The sequence below is a fragment of the Haliotis rubra genome, unplaced genomic scaffold (assembly GCF_003918875.1).
Source record: "Haliotis rubra isolate DU_JTF1 unplaced genomic scaffold, ASM391887v1 Scf427, whole genome shotgun sequence".
Classification (NCBI taxonomy): domain Eukaryota; kingdom Metazoa; phylum Mollusca; class Gastropoda; order Lepetellida; family Haliotidae; genus Haliotis; species Haliotis rubra.
The window spans coordinates 70,899-90,183 of NW_025767110.1; the positions used below are offsets into that span (position 1 = coordinate 70,899).

At 44.1% G+C, this 19,285-nt stretch overlaps 1 protein-coding gene across 1 annotated transcript in view; it reads right to left on the reverse strand.

Moving 5' to 3' along the window:
- LOC124288841 (bromodomain and WD repeat-containing protein 3-like) overlaps positions 1–19,285 on the reverse strand; it is a 71,942-nt gene that overhangs the window by 36,647 nt on the left and 16,010 nt on the right. Inside the window, exons 13-20 of the mRNA XM_046725396.1 lie at positions 14,280–14,414; positions 13,885–14,013; positions 13,366–13,591; positions 10,092–10,313; positions 9,780–9,921; positions 7,743–7,833; positions 7,430–7,558; positions 7,249–7,292 (exon numbers count right to left, since the gene is read on the reverse strand). Of these exons, the coding sequence (XP_046581352.1) occupies positions 7,249–7,292; positions 7,430–7,558; positions 7,743–7,833; positions 9,780–9,921; positions 10,092–10,313; positions 13,366–13,591; positions 13,885–14,013; positions 14,280–14,414 (1,118 nt within the window). The remainder of the gene's footprint in view (positions 1–7,248; positions 7,293–7,429; positions 7,559–7,742; positions 7,834–9,779; positions 9,922–10,091; positions 10,314–13,365; positions 13,592–13,884; positions 14,014–14,279; positions 14,415–19,285) is intronic.

A 19,285-nucleotide genomic window follows, 5' to 3' on the forward strand; every position in this document is an offset into this window, starting at 1 on the left:
CCCGCACTTACTGTACCACTATCGAGGTGAATGTGGAGCCTACATGATTAGTGATCCACATGTCAACATGGACACTGTACAAACCATAAAGTTACTATAATGTACAAATGGTCCAGGTAGTTTTAGCATCCTGGTTTGACAGAAGCAATATGCAAGTATAATTTGCCATAATATACCCTTTACAGAGAGCAGTTGTTTGAGTGAGGAGTGAGTTGTTGAGCTTAGTGAGTGAGTTTAGTTTTCACCGCACTCTGCAGTAATATTCCAGCTATATGGTGGCGGCTCTGTAACAATCGAAGTCTGACCAGACAATCCAGTGATCAACAACATGAGCATCGATCAACCAAGTCAGCTTAAGCCTGACCACCTGATCCCAAGTATGCCTCTACACGACAAGCATAGTCGCCTTTTGTGCCAAGCATGAGTTGCTGACAGACCTACCGGATCTTCACGGGTCAGTTGTTTGAGATGTTGTCTAGAGCTGGACATACCCTGAGTTTTGGATTCTTGTGCCAGGGCTGGTTGTTGTTGGGATTCACTTCATACACTTTGTGCTTGACCACTGCATTCAGGTAGAGCTCTATGGCCTTGGCGAAGTACATCACCTCATCTCCCATCTGAGGGACAAATGGTGCCTCCTGCGGAATGGTATCAGTAAGCCATTCTGGTGGTCGGAATGCTTCAGAGAGTTCTGTAACACCTGGTGGCATCTTGGGTTGTTGGTGCTGGGGACAGATCAAGCAGTCATATGCAGGGTCTGTCAATGTGTTTTATTCTCAACTACTATATTTTATTGTGTTTACAGCATGCTGATACATACATGAAAATGAAGCACAATTATTACACAACAGCAACCCTTTGAAATACTGCTGTCGCAGTATGTCCAAGATTCTGACCCTACATTCACAGAAAAGACCGCTTATACAGACATACAATGCCCGATGATCCACAGATAACTTAATGATGGCTAATTAGCCCATGTTTGAAGTAACGAGGCCTAATCTTTCTCACTGTGACAAGAATGTAATTTTCTGACTAAAATTTGATATTTTATACTTATCCTGACTCATGCTAAATGCTTGTCTCCTTCTCCTTATGCAATGATAGTGGAACACTTGAAATCCCTTTGAAGTTCCTTTCTAAAAAGCCGGATGTGCAATCATCACTCACCCTCGAAGTTGCCTCCCATGCCTCATTGGCTCCTTTTTGGTCACATGACCAGCCATGTTTTGTCACTCTCCGCATGTATGCCCGACAATCTGGATTTACAGGGAAATGCAGAGTGTCATGAGAGGGGAGGTTGAGGGTTGGACCTCATAAGTCAGGATAAGTATAAAATATCAATTTTAGTCAGAAAAATTACATATTTTTCCTTATCCTGACTCATGCTAAATGCTTGCAGAACTGCTGGAATCAGTGGTGGGTCAGGCCACTTCTGGATTCACTGGCTGCTGATTTACGCCCTGTATTACCCCCATGGGAACTTATGACGGCACTGCTGATGATTCTGTTCTTCAACTTCCTCTGATGAGTCTCGGGGAACCACAACTTGTCAGATTTCTTCCGAAACTTCTCCTGACATTTTCGCGGTGGATTTTAGATATACATATGTTCCATTCGCTATCTATTGCAACTCCATCTCTTGATGCCGATCAAGTGAGAAACTTCTCCTGACAATTTCTTTTAGATATACTTCCATTCGCATTTCCATCTCTCATCTCTTGATGCGCGATGTCCTATACGAATTACTGATGGCAGGTGCATCAGTCCATCACCATGCTAGTCTGTGCTAGACGGTGCATGGACTTTAACCATTTGCTCTCCAGTGCCTTGGTTTTCACAGGTCACGTGATGAAAAGGGTGAGATTTTTCTCAGCGCCTTTGTGGAACCGTTAGTTGTTGTGCTACACCAAGTGGCCCAAACTGGTGAATGCCTGAGACGTCTTCGGTGGCAATGTCTCTGAGGTAGTGGTTGGCACCGTATGATCTCCAAAAGCAGCCCTCCATTATCGTTGTAATCGTGCAGTTTCCATGCAGAGCAAGTGTAGAAGCCAGGGCTCTGATTTCGTGGGGATTGGAGGCTCGTGGAGGCTCAAGTCCTGCTGCTATGTAGGCAGCTTAGTATAACGGCTCTCATCTATATCGATATCGTTGTCCGTGAGACTTTCGTGGGCATCTCAGTGGATAAGGGGAAGAATAGGAGCTTGAATTTTCGTCTCCTTGTTTTTGTCCTTTGTAGGTAGACTTTCAATGCTCTGACAGGGCATAAGGATAATTCCTGTGTATCCTGTGGCCCAAGGACTGTAGATAGTGCAGGGATGTGGAACTGTCTGTCAGGCTGGCCGGGCAGTTGGTTCTTGGCAATAAAGTCCCATCTCAGTCCTAGATGTACGATGTCACGATGTCTTGCTTCAAATCGTGTTCGTTCAAAGTCCAGAGCATGTATTTCTGACATCCGTGCTGCTGTTGCTATGGTGATCAGGAACAGCGTTTTCTGTGTCAGTAGTTCAAAGGATGTCCGTTCTAGAGGCTCGTGAGGCCACTGGTGAGATGTTATAGAACTATGTTGAGATCCCAGGCAGGAGCCTTGAATTTCTTTTGTTGGTCTTCCAATTTGAATGAGCCGTAGAAGTGCCAGTATCTCTGGTACTTTGGTCAGCTTGACACCCGTCTTCATGGTGATAACTGTGCTAAGAGCAGCCAGGTACATTGAGAGTGTTGAACCTTTTATGTCTCGTCTGTCGCAAATGACACAGGTATTCCGCCACTTGAGGATGGGTTGCCTTACCGCTGTAAAGCCTTTCCTTGTTGCATACTGTTAAAATCTCTGCAACTTGTGGATCTGCGTAGAGCTAGTGTCACTGCTTTTGCTGCTCAGGCGGAGAACCCTCTAGTCCTCAGGCAAACTTTGATACGCTCCACATGTGTAGTTGGAACAATGCCAGATTCCCGTGAGCTTGCTTGGTGTGTGGATGGACGCGCAGGTTCAACCACTCTGGTAGTTTCAGGGTTGGACTTCCGAGTTCTTGTATGAGGACGGGAAACCATACCCTCGCTGGTCAATAGGGCACGACCCAAATCAGTTGCAACGTTGTCGTCTGCTTGATTTTCTGTATTACTTGTTGTAATAGTGCTGGAGGTGGAAACACGTAAGCATTTAGTCCTTCCCATGAGATACTTAAAGCATCTGTTGCCCATGCCTCAGGATCCGGAATCGGTGAGACGAATGTTGGTAGTTGTTCGTTGAACTTTGTTGCAAACAGGTCTATCAGCGGAGATCCTACTGTCTGTATGATGAACTGGAACACTTCTGGATGTAACATCCATTCCGTCAGGGATGGTTGTAGTGGACGAGATAGGGCGTCTGCTATGACATTCTTTGCTCCTGGAATGTGACATGCCTTCATGTAGATGTTCAAGTCGTCGACGATGCCGAACAGGAGAAAGCTGAGTTTTAGCAGACTTGTCGACCTTGTTGATCCTTGTTTGTTGATGTAGAACGCTACTGTGGAGTTGTCCGTGTGGACCGTGAGCCTTGCATTCCTTAGTATGCTGGAACAGTGTTGTAAAGCGTTGATCACTGCTTTCATCTCCAACAATGTGCAGAATTTGATCCTGACTCGACCACTTTCCTGCTGCCACTTCGTTGTCGAGGTGAGCACCCCATCCTTGTAGTGATGCATCCACGTAGAGCTGAGTGTTGGAAACCAGCTCTGACAAAAAGGTTCCTCCGCAAACATTCAATTCTGAGTCCACCATAGGAGTTATGGTTTCAGGCTGTCCTGTAGTATCAGTGGATCCAAACTGTCGAGATGGGCGTTCACAAATATTGTAGTGGGCGCAGCTCTAATCTCCCTCTGCGAGTCATGTCTTGAGCTGAGGTGAGTAGACCAAGCATGCTTTGCCAAGCACGTAGTGTCAACGGAGAGAGCATTGCTTGAGATACCATGTTGTATCCAACGAGCCTCTGGGACGACCGTGTGATTATGTGGTGTGATGAGCCATATTCCCAGGAACTGAAGATCCTGTTTTGGTTCCAACTCCGATTAGGAGATTACTAGCCATCTACTGCAATCATGTCCTATGTAGTAGGTACGTGGATCTACAATAGATTCTGGAATCATGGCTTGAAGCTTTTCTCATCAATCTTCCGGTAATATGTAATGAAGATGTTGTCACCAGAATCCGAACAATGTGCAGCGAGGATGCATAATACGTCGTCTGTAGATCAGCAAAAATCTATGACGTACTGGGACTGCCATCGATGTGAGGTCTATTTATAGTCGACCGGCGCTGCCGCGAGCAGAAACCGCTGCAAGTCCCCAGATAACCAATATTAAATCTGCTGACAGGGGAAGTCCTCTATGACCTGTGAAGATAGTGGAACCACGCGGTAACCTGCTAACTGGACTGTAAATGGAGCCTTCCCCACATTGAAAGAGTTGTTTACAACTGTAGACGACTTCCTGGCACGTGACTATGACCGAGTACTGCGGAGGGCGTTGTCTCTCATGGACCAATCAGATTACAGATGTGACGTCACCGGTGTTGCAGGTAAATGATCCTCGTAGAATCTTGTGCAGTCGCTGATTTCTTCATCAACACTCGGCCTTGTCCGTAACTCTCTGTTCGGCTTGTGCCGGTGTTACACGAGTGAACACGTGTCTAGATGACTGAGTGGAAGCGCACGAAAACTTCGCCGCATAGTACCGATGTAAGCAGACTGTTCCCTGTCTGTTGTGACTGTATTCTTCAACTTTATAATCTTTACTGCAGTCGTCATCTCATACAGATGTTCTGTAAAGTTTACCGTAACCGATGTCTCGCTGAGGAACTGCGACAATGCTGTTAACTGTCCCCTTGATATCTTGTAAGCCCATGTGATGAAAATTCATCTTCAGTGTTTCATCGGCTGTTATCTGACATCGTTACTTCAGGTGTGCGTCTCTTCTTTCAGCCACACGTTGATCCAACATAGCCAACATCTAGTTGTAGTGTCCAGTTGTGTTATCTTCTTATCTTCCATCTTGAAGATCTATTACGGGATTCACTGATGATCTTGTAATCTCAAACCCTGATGTTATCATGAAGGGCTCAGTATGATGAAGGGTAAATCTGCTATCGTTGAATGGCGGGACATGCTGACTCTGATTATAATCCTCCCCGTGAGTGCCTGTGCGCAGGTTGAAGAAGGTCTAAGTTGGAAGATCCGTATGTGCGCAGTCTGTAGAAACCTGGAGAACGACTGGATCTACTTCTGTGTTAGAATCCTTCCTGCTGAGACGCTGAAACTGCTTGGAGGCTCCATCGTGGACTGCTAATGCTAAGCTGGCGTTTGTTGAATCCTCCAGGCTTCTAACTGCTGATACTTCTGACGGTTAAGATCTTCGCGATCGTAACCGTTCGTGCAGGCCTTCATCCGAGAGAGATTGCATAGCTAATATTCCTTTGCGCAGGGAGATTGTCATCGGAGGGTTCTGCTATGCTGAGCTGACGTTAGTACAGTTCTCCAGACTTCTAACTTCAGACGGTGAAGTTGGACATTTCTCTATCTGAAGATCATAATGACGTGAGTCTCTGTATGTAGATCTGTATGTAGAGCTGCATGCAGGTGAACGGTCCCGGTGTGACCGTGTATTCCTCCTGGAGTCTTGAGATATCTCTCTAAGCCTTCATGAAGACTGATTGATGTAATGTCCCCTCTGTAAGATGTGGAGTGCCGGCGCGCAGGTTCCGGATGTGAGTCTAAGTCCGACGGTGATGACGATCCATATCTGCGGCGTCTGTAGGCGTCTGGAGAGTGCTTCAATCTGCTTCTGTGTGGAGAATCTTACAGGCTCCTTCAGGGACGTCTAAGGCTGAGCTGATGTTGGTAGCATTGTCCAGACTTCTAGCTCCAGACGTTGAAGATCGTCAGGTGTGTGGGCCTTCGCGCAGGCTTTCCTCTTCATCCAGGTGCGTTGGAGAGGCTGCTGAACCTTCGCGCAGCCTTGTAGTCGTAGTAGTGGTCTCCGTAGCTGATTCCTCCTGCGCGAAGTGACGTTCCATCATCGACATCATCTGGTCTGTAAACTGTTGCATAAACAGCCCCGGGTTGAAGTTCTGCGATGTCTGAAGAGACTGCTGCAGAGTTGATGATGCTTCTAACAACGACGAGGCGTCTTCTAAAGCACGCTGCACTTGTGAAGAGTTGACGCTGCTGCTATCTCTGGTACCCGATGTCTGCATTGATTGAAGGTCTTCTGTCCTGTGCCGTATAGGGACGCAGGTGCTCTCACAACCGTCCTCAAGCGCAAAAGGAGAGAGGATGACAAAACATGGCTGGTCATGTGACCAAAAGAGCGCCAATGAGGCAAGGGAGGCAACTCGTGGGTGAGTGATGATTGTACGTCTGCTTTTTAGAAGGGAACTTCAAGGGATTTCATTCGCAAGGAGAAGGAGACAAGCATTTAGCATGAGTCAGGATAAGGAAAAATAATGTAATATGTAAAGCATATGTTCCAGTATTGTGCATTGTAAAAGATATAATCAACATTTTTCAGGTACAGTCCAACATTGTGCTGTTTTACTAAACAAGGTATTAGACAGATAACACACAATTCTCCCACCATACAATCATCATTGGTTCCCACGGGAACTTGTGATGCTGAAGACCACAAGTATCTCTCAAAGGAATTCACCTTGACAACTTTCTTCTTCTTTTTCTTTGGTGGAGGTTTTGTTTTCTTTGGCTTCCTCTCCACATTACTGCCGCTGTCCTGGTCATTGTCTTTATCATTGTCATCATCATCGTCATCTTCATCATCATCATCTGGATCATCTTCTGTGGATGTGAAGCGTTTCCGTTTTCTCTGCCAGCTGTGACGACGCTTTGAGGTTGCAGATTACTGCCTGTATCCCCATCCAATCGAATACTCATCAGAGTCACTGTAAGCAACCAACATCATTGTTAATGTTCCTTTAATCACATAGATACGCTCAATGCACATCTACCATATTGGTGCTGCACTGAATACTTCCATAAAAATGACACAAGTGTATCAGAGATTCCATATTGTTTCACTTCACATAAACATTTAAATAACACAGGTGACACCAAGATGTCATTTTCCGGTTAGAACAAGGGGAGATAACTCTTCTAACCTCCACTGACACACATCTGTACAATGAATGTCAGCATGACTGTAATAAACCTATTAAAACATATTTCCATCTGACTTGCAAACCAAAGTGAAATATTACTACTACCTTTCATGCATGAAGTCAGATCCTGAGCTGTTACCTTCTTCATCCTGAAACAAAGTATCAATCCTTTATCCATCACTTAAAACAATATTCCATCCTTTGGCAAGATAACAGCCATTATGCAAAAGATTCGATAAAAATGATGGAGAGAGACAAGTTCAAGGGGGCAGTGTCCTAATCTCACCTCTTCCTCTTCAGTGTCGTACAGTGCTCGGGTAAACAATCTATTTCTGGCTGTTTCCTCATTCTCCGCGGTATTGGCACCTGTAGCTTGAGCCTGCTTGCGTTTATCCTTCGATGCAGCAGAGTGGGTCTAAAGAAACATGTAATGTCAAAGTTTAACACAAGATCATGGCTCCTATATCATAATGCCAAGTCACTGAAAACACAAGTTCAAATGCTGATGCTTAGGTAGTGGCAAAATTAGAAGTGTTGCATCAAGATGAGTGCACCTTCAATTATGAAGAGGATTGTTTGGAAGATTGTACAGCTCTTACCCCATGTGGAGAATTGGGTTTCTTTTTCCTCTCAAAGACAAATTTCTTAAACTCTTCATCAGCAAATGCTAGTCTCTTCTCCTCGTGTCGCCTATAAATAATAACACTTTTATTATCTTACTTGAACAATACAGACTTGCCTCAACACCTAGGAACACCCCTGATACACACAAGCCTGAACACCCAGCATCACCAACACATACTTGTCTGAACACCTGGTATCACAACACATACTTGACTGAACACCTGGTATCACCAACACATACTTGACTGAACACCCAGCATCACCAACACATACTTGTCTCAACACCTGGTATCACCAACACATACTTGACTGAACACCTGGTATCACCAACACATACTTGTCTGAACACCTGGTATCACCAACACATACTTGTCTCAACACATACTTGACTGAACACCTGGTATCACCAACACATACTTGACTGAACACCTGGTATCACCAACACATACTTGACTGAACACCTGGTATCACCAACACATACTTGTCTGAACACCCAGCATCACCAACACATACTTGTCTGAACACCTGGTATCACCAACACATACTTGTCTCAACACCTGGTATCACCAACACATACTTGACTGAACACCTGGTATCACCAACACATACTTGTCTCAACACCTGGTATCACCAACACATACTTGACTGAACACCTGGTATCACCAACACATACTTGTCTGAACACCTGGTATCACCAACACATACTTGTCTGAACACCTGGTATCACCAACATACTTGTCTCAACACCTGACTGAACACCTGGTATCACCAACACATACTTGACTGAACACCTGGTATCACCAACACATACTTGTCTCAACACCTGGTATCACCAACACATACTTGTCTCAACACCCAGGAACACCAACACAAACTGGACTGAACACCTGGTATCACCAACATACTTGTCTCAACACCCAGGAACACCAACACATACTTGACTGAACACCTGGTATCACCACATACTTGTCTCAACACCTGGTAACACCAACACATACTTGACTGAACTCACCAACACATACTTGTCTCAACACCCAATCACCAACACATATGCTTGACACCTGTAACAACACTGGTATCACCAACACATACTTGACTGAACACCCAGTGTCACCAATACTTGTCTCACACCTGGTATCACCAACACATACTTGTCTCAACACCTAGGAACACCAACACAAACTGGACTGAACACCTGGTATCACCAACATACTTGTCTCAACACCCAGGAACACCAACACATACTTGACTGAACACCTGGTATCACCAACACATACTTGTCTCAACACCCAAGAACACCAACACATACTTGACTGAACACCTGGTATCACCAACACATACTTGTCTCAACACCTGGTATCACCAACACATACTTGTCTCAACACCTGGTATCACCAACACATACTTGTCTGAACACCTGGTATCACCAACACATACTTGTCTCAACACCTGGGATCACCAACACATACTTGACTGAACACCTGGTATCACCAACACATACTTGACTGAACACCTGGTATCACCAACACATACTTGACTGAACACCTGGTATCACCAACACATACTTGACTGAACACCTGGTATCACCAACACATACTTGTCTGAACACCTGGTATCACCAACACATACTTGTCTCAACACCTGGTATCACCAACACATACTTGTCTCAACACCTGGTATCACCAACACATACTTGTCTCAACACCTGGTATCACCAACACATACTTGTCTCAACACCTGAGATCACCAACACATACTTGTCTCAACACCTGGTATCACCAACACATACTTGACTGAACACCTGGTATCACCAACACATACTTGTCTCAACACCTGGTATTACCAACACATACTTGTCTGAACACCTAATAATACCAACAAAACATGCCTGTTTGAACATGAAGCAATACCCTCTATAAAACAGGAATGCCATTTAGTTAATACTTGACTGAATGCTAAAAGGACTAGAATGATAGGACAACATGGAAAGTTCAACATGTGCAAGTCCTTACCACATGACTTCTGGATCTAGTGGCTTGACGACAACTCTTCTCTTCAAGGCTGCTATATCACTCTTTGTGGCTCTGAGTGTGACATTGCCAAGTGACTGCCTCACTCCCTCCGTCTCCCCACTGCGACGCATTCCAACACGACCTGCCGTAACCAACACATAACCAATAACATCATGGCATTCAAACACATTTCTATCAGTAATCATGTCACGCCATATTAACTAACTGACCCTGTCTTATATCAGCTCTGATAAGAAACAAGTGATACTCTCACATCTGACATACATACTGCTCCATGCCAATGTGACTCACCCTGATTGTTCCTGGTGGACCTAGGGGACACGAAGGGTGGGGGTGAGCCTACAGGTGGGGGTGAGGCCAGGGGTTCCCCTCCCTCCAGGGCAATCCGATGATCCTGCTCCAGCTGCAGTCTCTGTATCATGGCATCGAGGCTTGGACGGACTCTCTCTATAACAGCTGGCTCGGGCATGGGGCCGCCTAATGGTTCACCATCACCAATAACCTCAGATGATCCTGATCACAACAAAAGCAAAGCAACATTAAGTTGCCATCATTTAGTCACAAATTGAACATATAAATATACTGAAAAGAGAACACAGGATGTTATGACAGCATATTCTGCCATGACGGATGATCCGCTGCGGTAAGTTTGAAGATAATGTATTCCATCATGTCATCAACAGTGTATCAACATCATCACACCTCATCCCACCAAACACTCTAATAGTTTGTTTCTTTGCTGTCTTATGCTGAACTCAGCAATATTCCTGCCATATGACTGCAGTCTGTAAATAATCAAATCTGGACCAGACAATCAACAGATTGAAACCAGGAAGTTTGATCTACACTACCGAGATATGATGACATACATGTCCAGCTAGTCTGACCACCCGATCCAGTTAGCCACCTCTTAAGACAAGCATGGGCTGCTGAATACCAATGCTACACCATGTTCAGCTGCTATGAGAATTTACAGGAGGGTGCGACTGCAATTAGCGGGGCGTTTCCAATGTGAAAGACCATAAATTTCAGTTGAATAATCCTGTGTGTTTGCAAATTCAAACTGTTAAACACCCATCACTCCAGGGTTTAAATTAGGACATTAAGGCTGTTTTCAGGGAGTCCTCACCGTCCCACTCAAACACTCAGATGTATGACAAGCACAAGTGTAAGCCACATACAGTGAGCAAAGTTGGTTCCACCTAACAAACAGAGAAATACAGCCATCTACACACTGTACAAGGCAGATACAGTGTAATGTTAGATATAATCATTAAAATGTAGGTAGGACTCTTTTTGCCAATAAAGTTATTCCACTGCTCTTGTAAATGTATAATATTTGAAACAGTTATAAACATGAATCAATAGTGTGTATTCTCATCTGAAAATATTATTGATGCACCGAAGTACTAGTAAATCGCACAAACCCTTCAGGATATCTACTGAACCTTCTTCAGGCCCAAGACAGTATGCACCTGGTTCTAATCTGGTATTCTAACGACAAGATGGTCATCATCTGCAGGCATTCCTCATGCATTGAAGCTGGTGATTTGCTGCACGGATGGCAAAGGCCATCAACATCTTCAACAGGATAGCCTTTCAAAAATAACTTGGATTAGGTCCATCACTGACTGTGCTCTATAGCTAGCATTACTGCCATTACCGTTTGTGCTGTATAACTGGGATTACTGCCATTATCGCTTGCTGTGCTGTGATTACTGCCATTACCGCCTGTGCTTCATAATGTTACTGTGCTGCTGTATAACTGGGATTACTGCCATTACCGGGATTACTGTGCTGTGTAACTAGGATTACTGCCTGAGCTGTGTAACTGGGATTACTGCCATTATTGCCTGTGCTTTGTAACTAGGATTACTGCCTGTGCTGTATAACTGGGATTACTGCCGTTATTGCCTGTGCTGTATAACTAGGATTACTGCCTGTGCTGTGTAACTGTGATTACTGCCATTATTGCCTGTGCTTCATAAGTAGGATTACTGCCTGTGCTGTATAACTGGGATTACTGCCATTACCGTTTGTGCTGTATAACTGGGATTACTGCCATTACCGTCTGTGCTGTGTAACAAGGATTACTGCCTGAGCTGTGTAACTGGGATTACTGCCATTATTGCCTGTGCTTTGTAACTGGGATTACTGTATAACTGGGATTACTGCCATTATTGCCTGTGCTGTATAACTAGGATTACTGCCATTAACTGCATCTGCTGCATAACTGGGATTACTGCCATTACTGCCTGTGCTGTATAACTGGGATTACTGCCATTATTGCCTGTGCTGTATAACTGGGATTACTGCCATTATTTACTGCCATTGCTTTGTAATTAGGATTACTGACATGTGCTGTGGAACTGTGATTACCGCCATTATTGCCTGTGCCATAAGTAGGATTACTGCCTGTGCTGTATAACTGGGATTACTGTCATTACTGCCTTTGCTGTAATAGGATTACTGCCTGTGCTGTGTAACTAGGATTACTGCCTGTGCTGTATAACTGGGATTACTGCCATTATTGCCTGTGCTGTATAACTGGGATTACTGCCATTACTGCATCTGCTGTATAACTAGGATTACTGCCTGTGCTGTATAACTGGGATTACTGTCATTATTGCCTGTGCTTCGTAACTAGGATTACTGCCTGTGCTTTGTAATTAGGATTACTGCATGTGCTGTGGAACTGAGATTACTGCCATTATTGCCTGTGCTTTGTAACTAGGATTACTGTCATTACTGCCTTTGCTGTATAACTACTAGGATTACTGCCTGTGCTTTGTAACTAGGATTACTGCCTGTGTTATGTAACTAGGATTACTGTTTGTGCTGTATAACTGGGATTACTGCCATTATTGCCTGTGCTGTATAACTGGGATTACTGCATGTGCTTTATAACTAGGATTACTACCTGTGCTGTGTAACTGGGATTACTGCCTGTGCTGTATAGCAAGGATTACTGCCATTACTGCCTGTGCTGTATAGCGAGGATTAGTCATTACTGCCTGTGCTGTGTAACTAAGATTACTGCCTGTGCAGTATAGCGAGGATTACTGTCATTATTGCCTGTGCTGTATAGTGAGGATTACTGTCGTTCCTGCCTGTGCTGAGTAACTAGGATTACTGCCATTACTGCCTTTGCTGTATAGCAAGGATTAATGTCATTATTGCCTGTGCTTTGTAACTAGGATTACTGCCATTACTGTATAGCGAGGATTACTGCCATTACTGCCTTTGCTGTATAGCAAGGATTACTGCCATTACTGCCTGTGCTTTGTAACTAGGATTACTGCCATTACTGCCTTTGCTGTATAGCGAGAATTACTGTCATTACTGCCTGTGCTGCATAGCAAGTATTACTGTCATTATTGCCTGAGCAACGAGGATTACTGCCTGTGCTGTATAGCGAGGATTACTGTCGTTCCTGCCTGTGCTGTGTAACTAGGATTACTGCTATAACTGCCTGTGCTGTATAATTGGGATTATTATGTTATAACAGACTGGATAATCAAGGAAGACGCCATCTCATCTACTACTGTCTCCAGCCTCTACTCACCCTCCTCATTGACAGCCACCTCTGGAATCAGCATTTCATCCTTACAGTTCTCTCTGCCGGGGACGAGGCGCTGGGTGATGGGGCGGTAGGGATTACCATCAATGTCCACTAGGAACGGAGGTGGCATCAGGTGGGGAGGCTGCTGTGTTTGTTCGTCAAGCACATAGTTATTGGCATCACGGATCAGCGGACGGTAATCTGTGTGAAAAAATACTTCTTTCGGTACCTGAAGAGGGAAAAAGACGTATGCAAAGTCATTGCTCACTCCTACTGACTGCAGACTGTAGATGTGTGCAAATCTCAGATCTGCAGTTACCATGATATAAAAACTCAAGACTACTCACCTCTGATGCAGAACAAGGACATAGTATCGTGTGTGAACCCACACAATGTCATCATGGTCATATTGTCACACAAAAATAACACTGTCTCTTTCAAGCAAGTGCACAAATCATAATTTTAAAGATACAGATTACAGCTGTGTTTGTAGGCATGTGTCTTTTGACTGGAGCTGCTTACCTTCTGGTACTTCTCATTTGATCCAAATCCAAACATAAGCAGATGTCCATGAGAGTCAACAGCTGCAAAACTCAGACCGTCTGGTGCAAACTTACAGTCAAAAACTGCACCATGCCCTTGACCTTCAATCTGTCAACAAACCGCAACATGATCACTTGGACTGTACTTGGGTTTCAAATGGGCATGAGACACTGTGTATATACTGTGTATACATGGATGTATCGAAAATACTCAGTTCAGCCAACCCTTTTGTCAAAATCTACTTGTCCTGAATTGAAGGGTACGTTTGTGGAAAATTAAACAGCCAAGATCAACTTGCCAAACAGTTCACAAAAACAGACACAGCTTTTCTGCACACCTGATATTTGCATTTTCCGTGATGATGGAAGACTTACCATGTTAAAGAATGTTTTGATCTTATTCCCTGTCTGCAAGTTCCAGATAACGATGTTGCCATCATGGCCAGCACTGAGGAGGATGCGGGCATCAATAGGACTTGGCTCCAGCACAAACACTTCATCTTGGTGACTCTGTCAGGGCAAGCAACAATTTCTTGAAGATTTCATGGAATACCATTCTTTAAGTTACTAATTACTTGAATTTTGTATATTTTTCAAGCTGTCTTTTGTTTCTCTGATCCATCATAGATAGTCAGTCCAGAAATAAATACTAAGTGGTACAACTTAAAGGTCACATGCAACGTAAAACACAACTTTGCAGATTCTGATACCTTTAGGTATGGACTGACCTAAACAAATCATCAAAAATGTAATTTTTTGAGTAAAATTGATATTTTATACTTATCCTGACTCATGCTCTTTTGCTTGTCCCCTTCCTCTTGCGAACATAGTGGAACACTTGTATCTCCTTAATTGAAGCTCCCTTCAATGTAAAATCACTAATTGGTACTCACCCACGAGTTACCTCCCCTGCCGTGAGCGCGGGAACAGGTGTCGCCACCCTCTGGCCTCATGCTTCACTCTCTCCTGATTTTGCGAGCCCAACACTTGAATTTACAGGGAAATCCAAAGTGTTATGTGGGGAGGATGGAGGAACTAACCTCATGAGTCAGGATAAGTATAAAATATCAATTTTACTCAAAAATTACATATTTTTTTATATCCTGACTCATGCTCTTTTGCTTGTAGAATCCACGGGAGAGGTGGTGGGTAAACAGAATACTTTGGATTAATTAGTGATTTAAGTAAGTGATATTGTAATAACCCTCTTGGAACTTCATAAGGCATTGAGACTTAGGATATTTCCTTATAATAAGCCATAGATATATACACTATAAGTGGGGTATTACCTTACTAATATACTGATATATCAATATATATATATAAACTGCTACTCTCACGTGGCTGTACACTGAATATAACTCAGTATGAGCTTAAGGTTGAATAACCTAAGCTAAATATGTACATAGCCCTAGAACTCCATGGAGTTATAAGCTAGTGAATATATGTATCATATATCTAATAATCTCTCGTGGGGTGAATATTAACGCCTCGAGGGACTGTCAATTGCTGAGCGAGGACCAAAGGACCGAAATGATGAATGCCAGAGACGCGTCCTCGGTGGTGATATCTCTGAGATAGTGATTAGCAAACACCATGTTAGATTTCCAAAAGCATCCTTCCATAATTGTATTCAATGAACAGTTACCATGAAGGGCGAGGGATGCCAATGCCCTGATTTCATGGGGATTTGATGCTGTTGGAGGGTCCAGTCCTGCTGCCTTATAGGCCAAAATGACAGTTCTTATCCATATTGATATGGTGGTGCGAGAGACTTCTGTCTGATTTGTGGCTTATAACGGGATGAACAATCTTCTGGCGATCTTCGCCTTGTTTTGGAAACGACGTAAATAGATTATGAGAGCTCGTACTGGGCATAGAGATAAGTCCAATGTATCTTGAGATCCAAGAATTGAGGATAAGCGCAGGGATGTGAAATAACCTGTCTGGTTGACCTGGTAGTTGATTTTGGCGATGAAATCCCATCTTAATCCCAGGTGCTGTCTTTTGATTTTCATCAAACTGTATCCTCTCATAATCTAGAGCATGAATTTCAGATATTCTGGCTGCGTGGCTATAGCGATAACAGGAAGACTGTTTTCTGTGAGAGAAATTCAAACGTTGTCGATTCCAATGGTTAAGTAATCCTCACTTGTGAGTGTGTCGAAACTACATTCAGATCCCAAGTTGGAGCGTGGAATTTCCTTTTGGTCCTCCAATGGAAAGCACTGCGTAGTAAGGCCAGTAACTCTGGTGTTCTTGTTAATTTAACACCCGTTCTCATAGAAATCACAGAACTAAGCCGCAAGATATGTTGACAATGTCGAAGCCTTTTAAATGTTTGTTTTGCCGTGAAGTAACACAAATAGTCTGCCACTTGAGGATGCGTAGCATCTCGCCAATAAAACCCTTGTTTGTTGCATAATTTTGAAACTTTGCCACTTGTCATCGTACAAGTTACGCGTTGAGTATCGTAAGGCAAGCGTGACCGCTTTTGCCGCCCTGGTAGAATATCCTCTCTTGTTTAAAAATCACATTTTAATACAGTCCATACGTGAAGTTTGAATACTTCTGGGTTTCTGTGCACCTGTTTGGTGTGAGGATGTATTAACAGGTTTGGCGCCGCTTGGGTAGTTCTAGTGCCGGTTGACCGATATCTTGTATTACATGGAAACTGACGCTCTGGCCGGCCAATAGGGCGACCAAAGTGAGTTGTAGGCTCTGCGTTTGGTTGATTTTCTGTAATACTAGAGGTATTATTGCTGGGCGAAACGGCGACGCATTGAGGCCTTCCCATGAAATGCTTAGAGCCGCCTGTTGCCCATGCTTGTGGGTCTGCACTGGTGACACGAATGTCGGTAGTTGATTGTTGAACCTTGTGGCGAATAGATCTACTAGCTGGCTCCTATTTGCTTGATTATCTGTGCAAATATCTCTGTATTGAGCATCCATTCTGTCGTGACGGTAGATGTGGCGAGAGAGTCGTCTGCTAGTATATTCCTGGCTCGGGAATGTGGCATGCTTTGACATGTAGATTTAGATCTTGGATTAATTCGAACAGTTGAAAGGTTAAATTCAAAAGGTTCGGCGATCTCGTTGAGCCTTGTCTGTTCACATAAAAACGCCACTGTCGAGTTGTCGGTATGTATCATCAGGTGCGCATTCTGTAGAATGTTGCTCCAATGTCTTATGGCGTTGATTACAGCTTTCATCTCTAATGCGTTTATGTGGAGTTTGCTTTCTAGCTGAGTCCATAACCCTGATGCCGTCCCGTTGGAGAGATGAGCTCCCCAACCTTGGAGCGGCAGCGTCTACATATAGATGGGTCTTGAATTCCTGCTCTGCTAAACAAATCCCTTCGCAGACATTCGATTTCTTTGTCCACCATAATAGATGAGGTCTGAGATGTATCGGTAGACTGAATGGTTGTAGGTCGCCGAGATGTGTATTGACGAAGACCTGTAACGGACGAACTGTAATCTGCCTATGACTGTCAAGTCTTGGGCTGATGTTAGAAGACCTAGTAAGCTCTGCCATTGTCGAAGTGGTAGCGGTGACAGTAGAGCTGGTGGAATGATCTGTTGGATCTTGAGCCAACGGTCTTCTGGTACGACTATACGGTTGAGATTGGTGATAAATCGGATTCTAGAGGTGCAGATCTTGGCGATGGTACTAGGTCCGACTTGTGTAAGTTTACTAACCATCCCAGCTGTGTTAGTAGCTTTATGATGTAGTTTAACTGTAGTTTGAGATGCTGTGGATCTTGATCTACTTGTATCCCGTCGTCGAGGAAGAACGCTCTGCGTGTACTTTGACGATGTAGATAGATAACAATCGGTTTCGTTATCCTCGCGTGAATAACCATGGGGCTGATGCTATTCGAATGGGAGTACTTTCCACTGGTAATGTAACCCGTCTAAGCGTAAACCGAAGGTATTTCCTGGATTCGGGATGTATTGGGATGTGCAGATAAGCATCTTGTAGATCTATACTGCCCATGTAGTCCATGGGGCTTAATCATCTGCCGTAGCTGCGGTAGATGTATCATAGTGAACCTGGGTGGTCTGTTTAAGTAAGTCTTGTTGAAGAAGCTCATGTTGTAAATGAGTCTGTATTTCTCCTTGGAGTTCTTCTTGGGTACTAGGAAAACTGGGAGTAGAAACCTGGTTCGATGTTTCCTTGCTCTATTACTTCTATGGCCTGCTTGGTTAGGAGTAATGTAACCGCCTCTCTTAACTTTAGTAGTTGTTGTGCCTCTACCTCGAACTTGTGAGGGTTGACTGTTAGTGGAGGCTTGCCTGTAGTGGGATCTGAGAAATCGCTGTTGAAGAATGTTGGAGACATAGGTGTCTTGAAGTATTCCCCAGTTTCCCAGTGTAGTTGAAGACGTCCACCCACTTGTGACGGTTGTACTGGAGCGGCTGGGGGTGGAAGACTCCAGTCGTTCGAACCTGTCTTTCAGCGTTTATAGTTAGCGGAACCTCTGGGTGTCCTGCCTCGTCCTGACCCTCCTCTATAGTTGCCATATGGGCTGTGACGAAAAGAATCTCTTCCCCTGAACTGGCAATCTTCCTGTCTCTAGCTCTTTGTAGGCCCGTGAATTTAGATCTCCTGAGTATCTTTGTGAAGTCTGTCGAATGACACTGGCTAGCGTGTCCATCGATTTAATCATCAGGACTTCTCTAGAATCCTTGGTGACTTCTTTGGAGACTGTGTCTATTCCTCCGTCAAATATGGATGGGGAAGACCACGGGGCTGTATATAGTGGAGCTGTAAAGTTCTCACCCCAGTTGCAGGAAGCTAGGAGGCCTTGACGACGAGCTAAGGTCAATGCTGCTGAGACCCCATCGTCAGATGATCTGTTAAAACTGCTGGTCCTTCTTTTTGCATCAGTAGGGCCGAGTAAATCATTCTGTCATCTTCAGAGGTCGGTGTTCGAAATCTGGAGATAAGTGTCTCATTTATTGTTCTAGATCTATTTAGACCGAAGAACATACCTGGTCATGGTTTCTATCTGAACCAATTTCCGATCATCAATCTTGTAGTACTTGTTCTTGGCATCGGAGATCAGCTTATAGTTCTCATCGATGTCTTGCGCTTTGAAGAAGGGTTCCATATTATCGTGGAGAACTTCTTGGCTGAAATTTGGCAGATGTGGCGTCTGAACCTTTGTGGCTTTGTTAAATGCTGTATCTAGGTTCTGAGGTACCGCCATAATCGGGTCGATTGGGGTAGTGTAATAGCATCTGCGCCATCTTCTTTCATCAGATAAGTCTGCCTTATTGCCACTTGGAAGGTGATGAGAGATCTAGATTATTGACCATCCAATATCTTATCTCTGCATCTGAGAAAATAATTCCTCCATCATCTTCCATTCCATC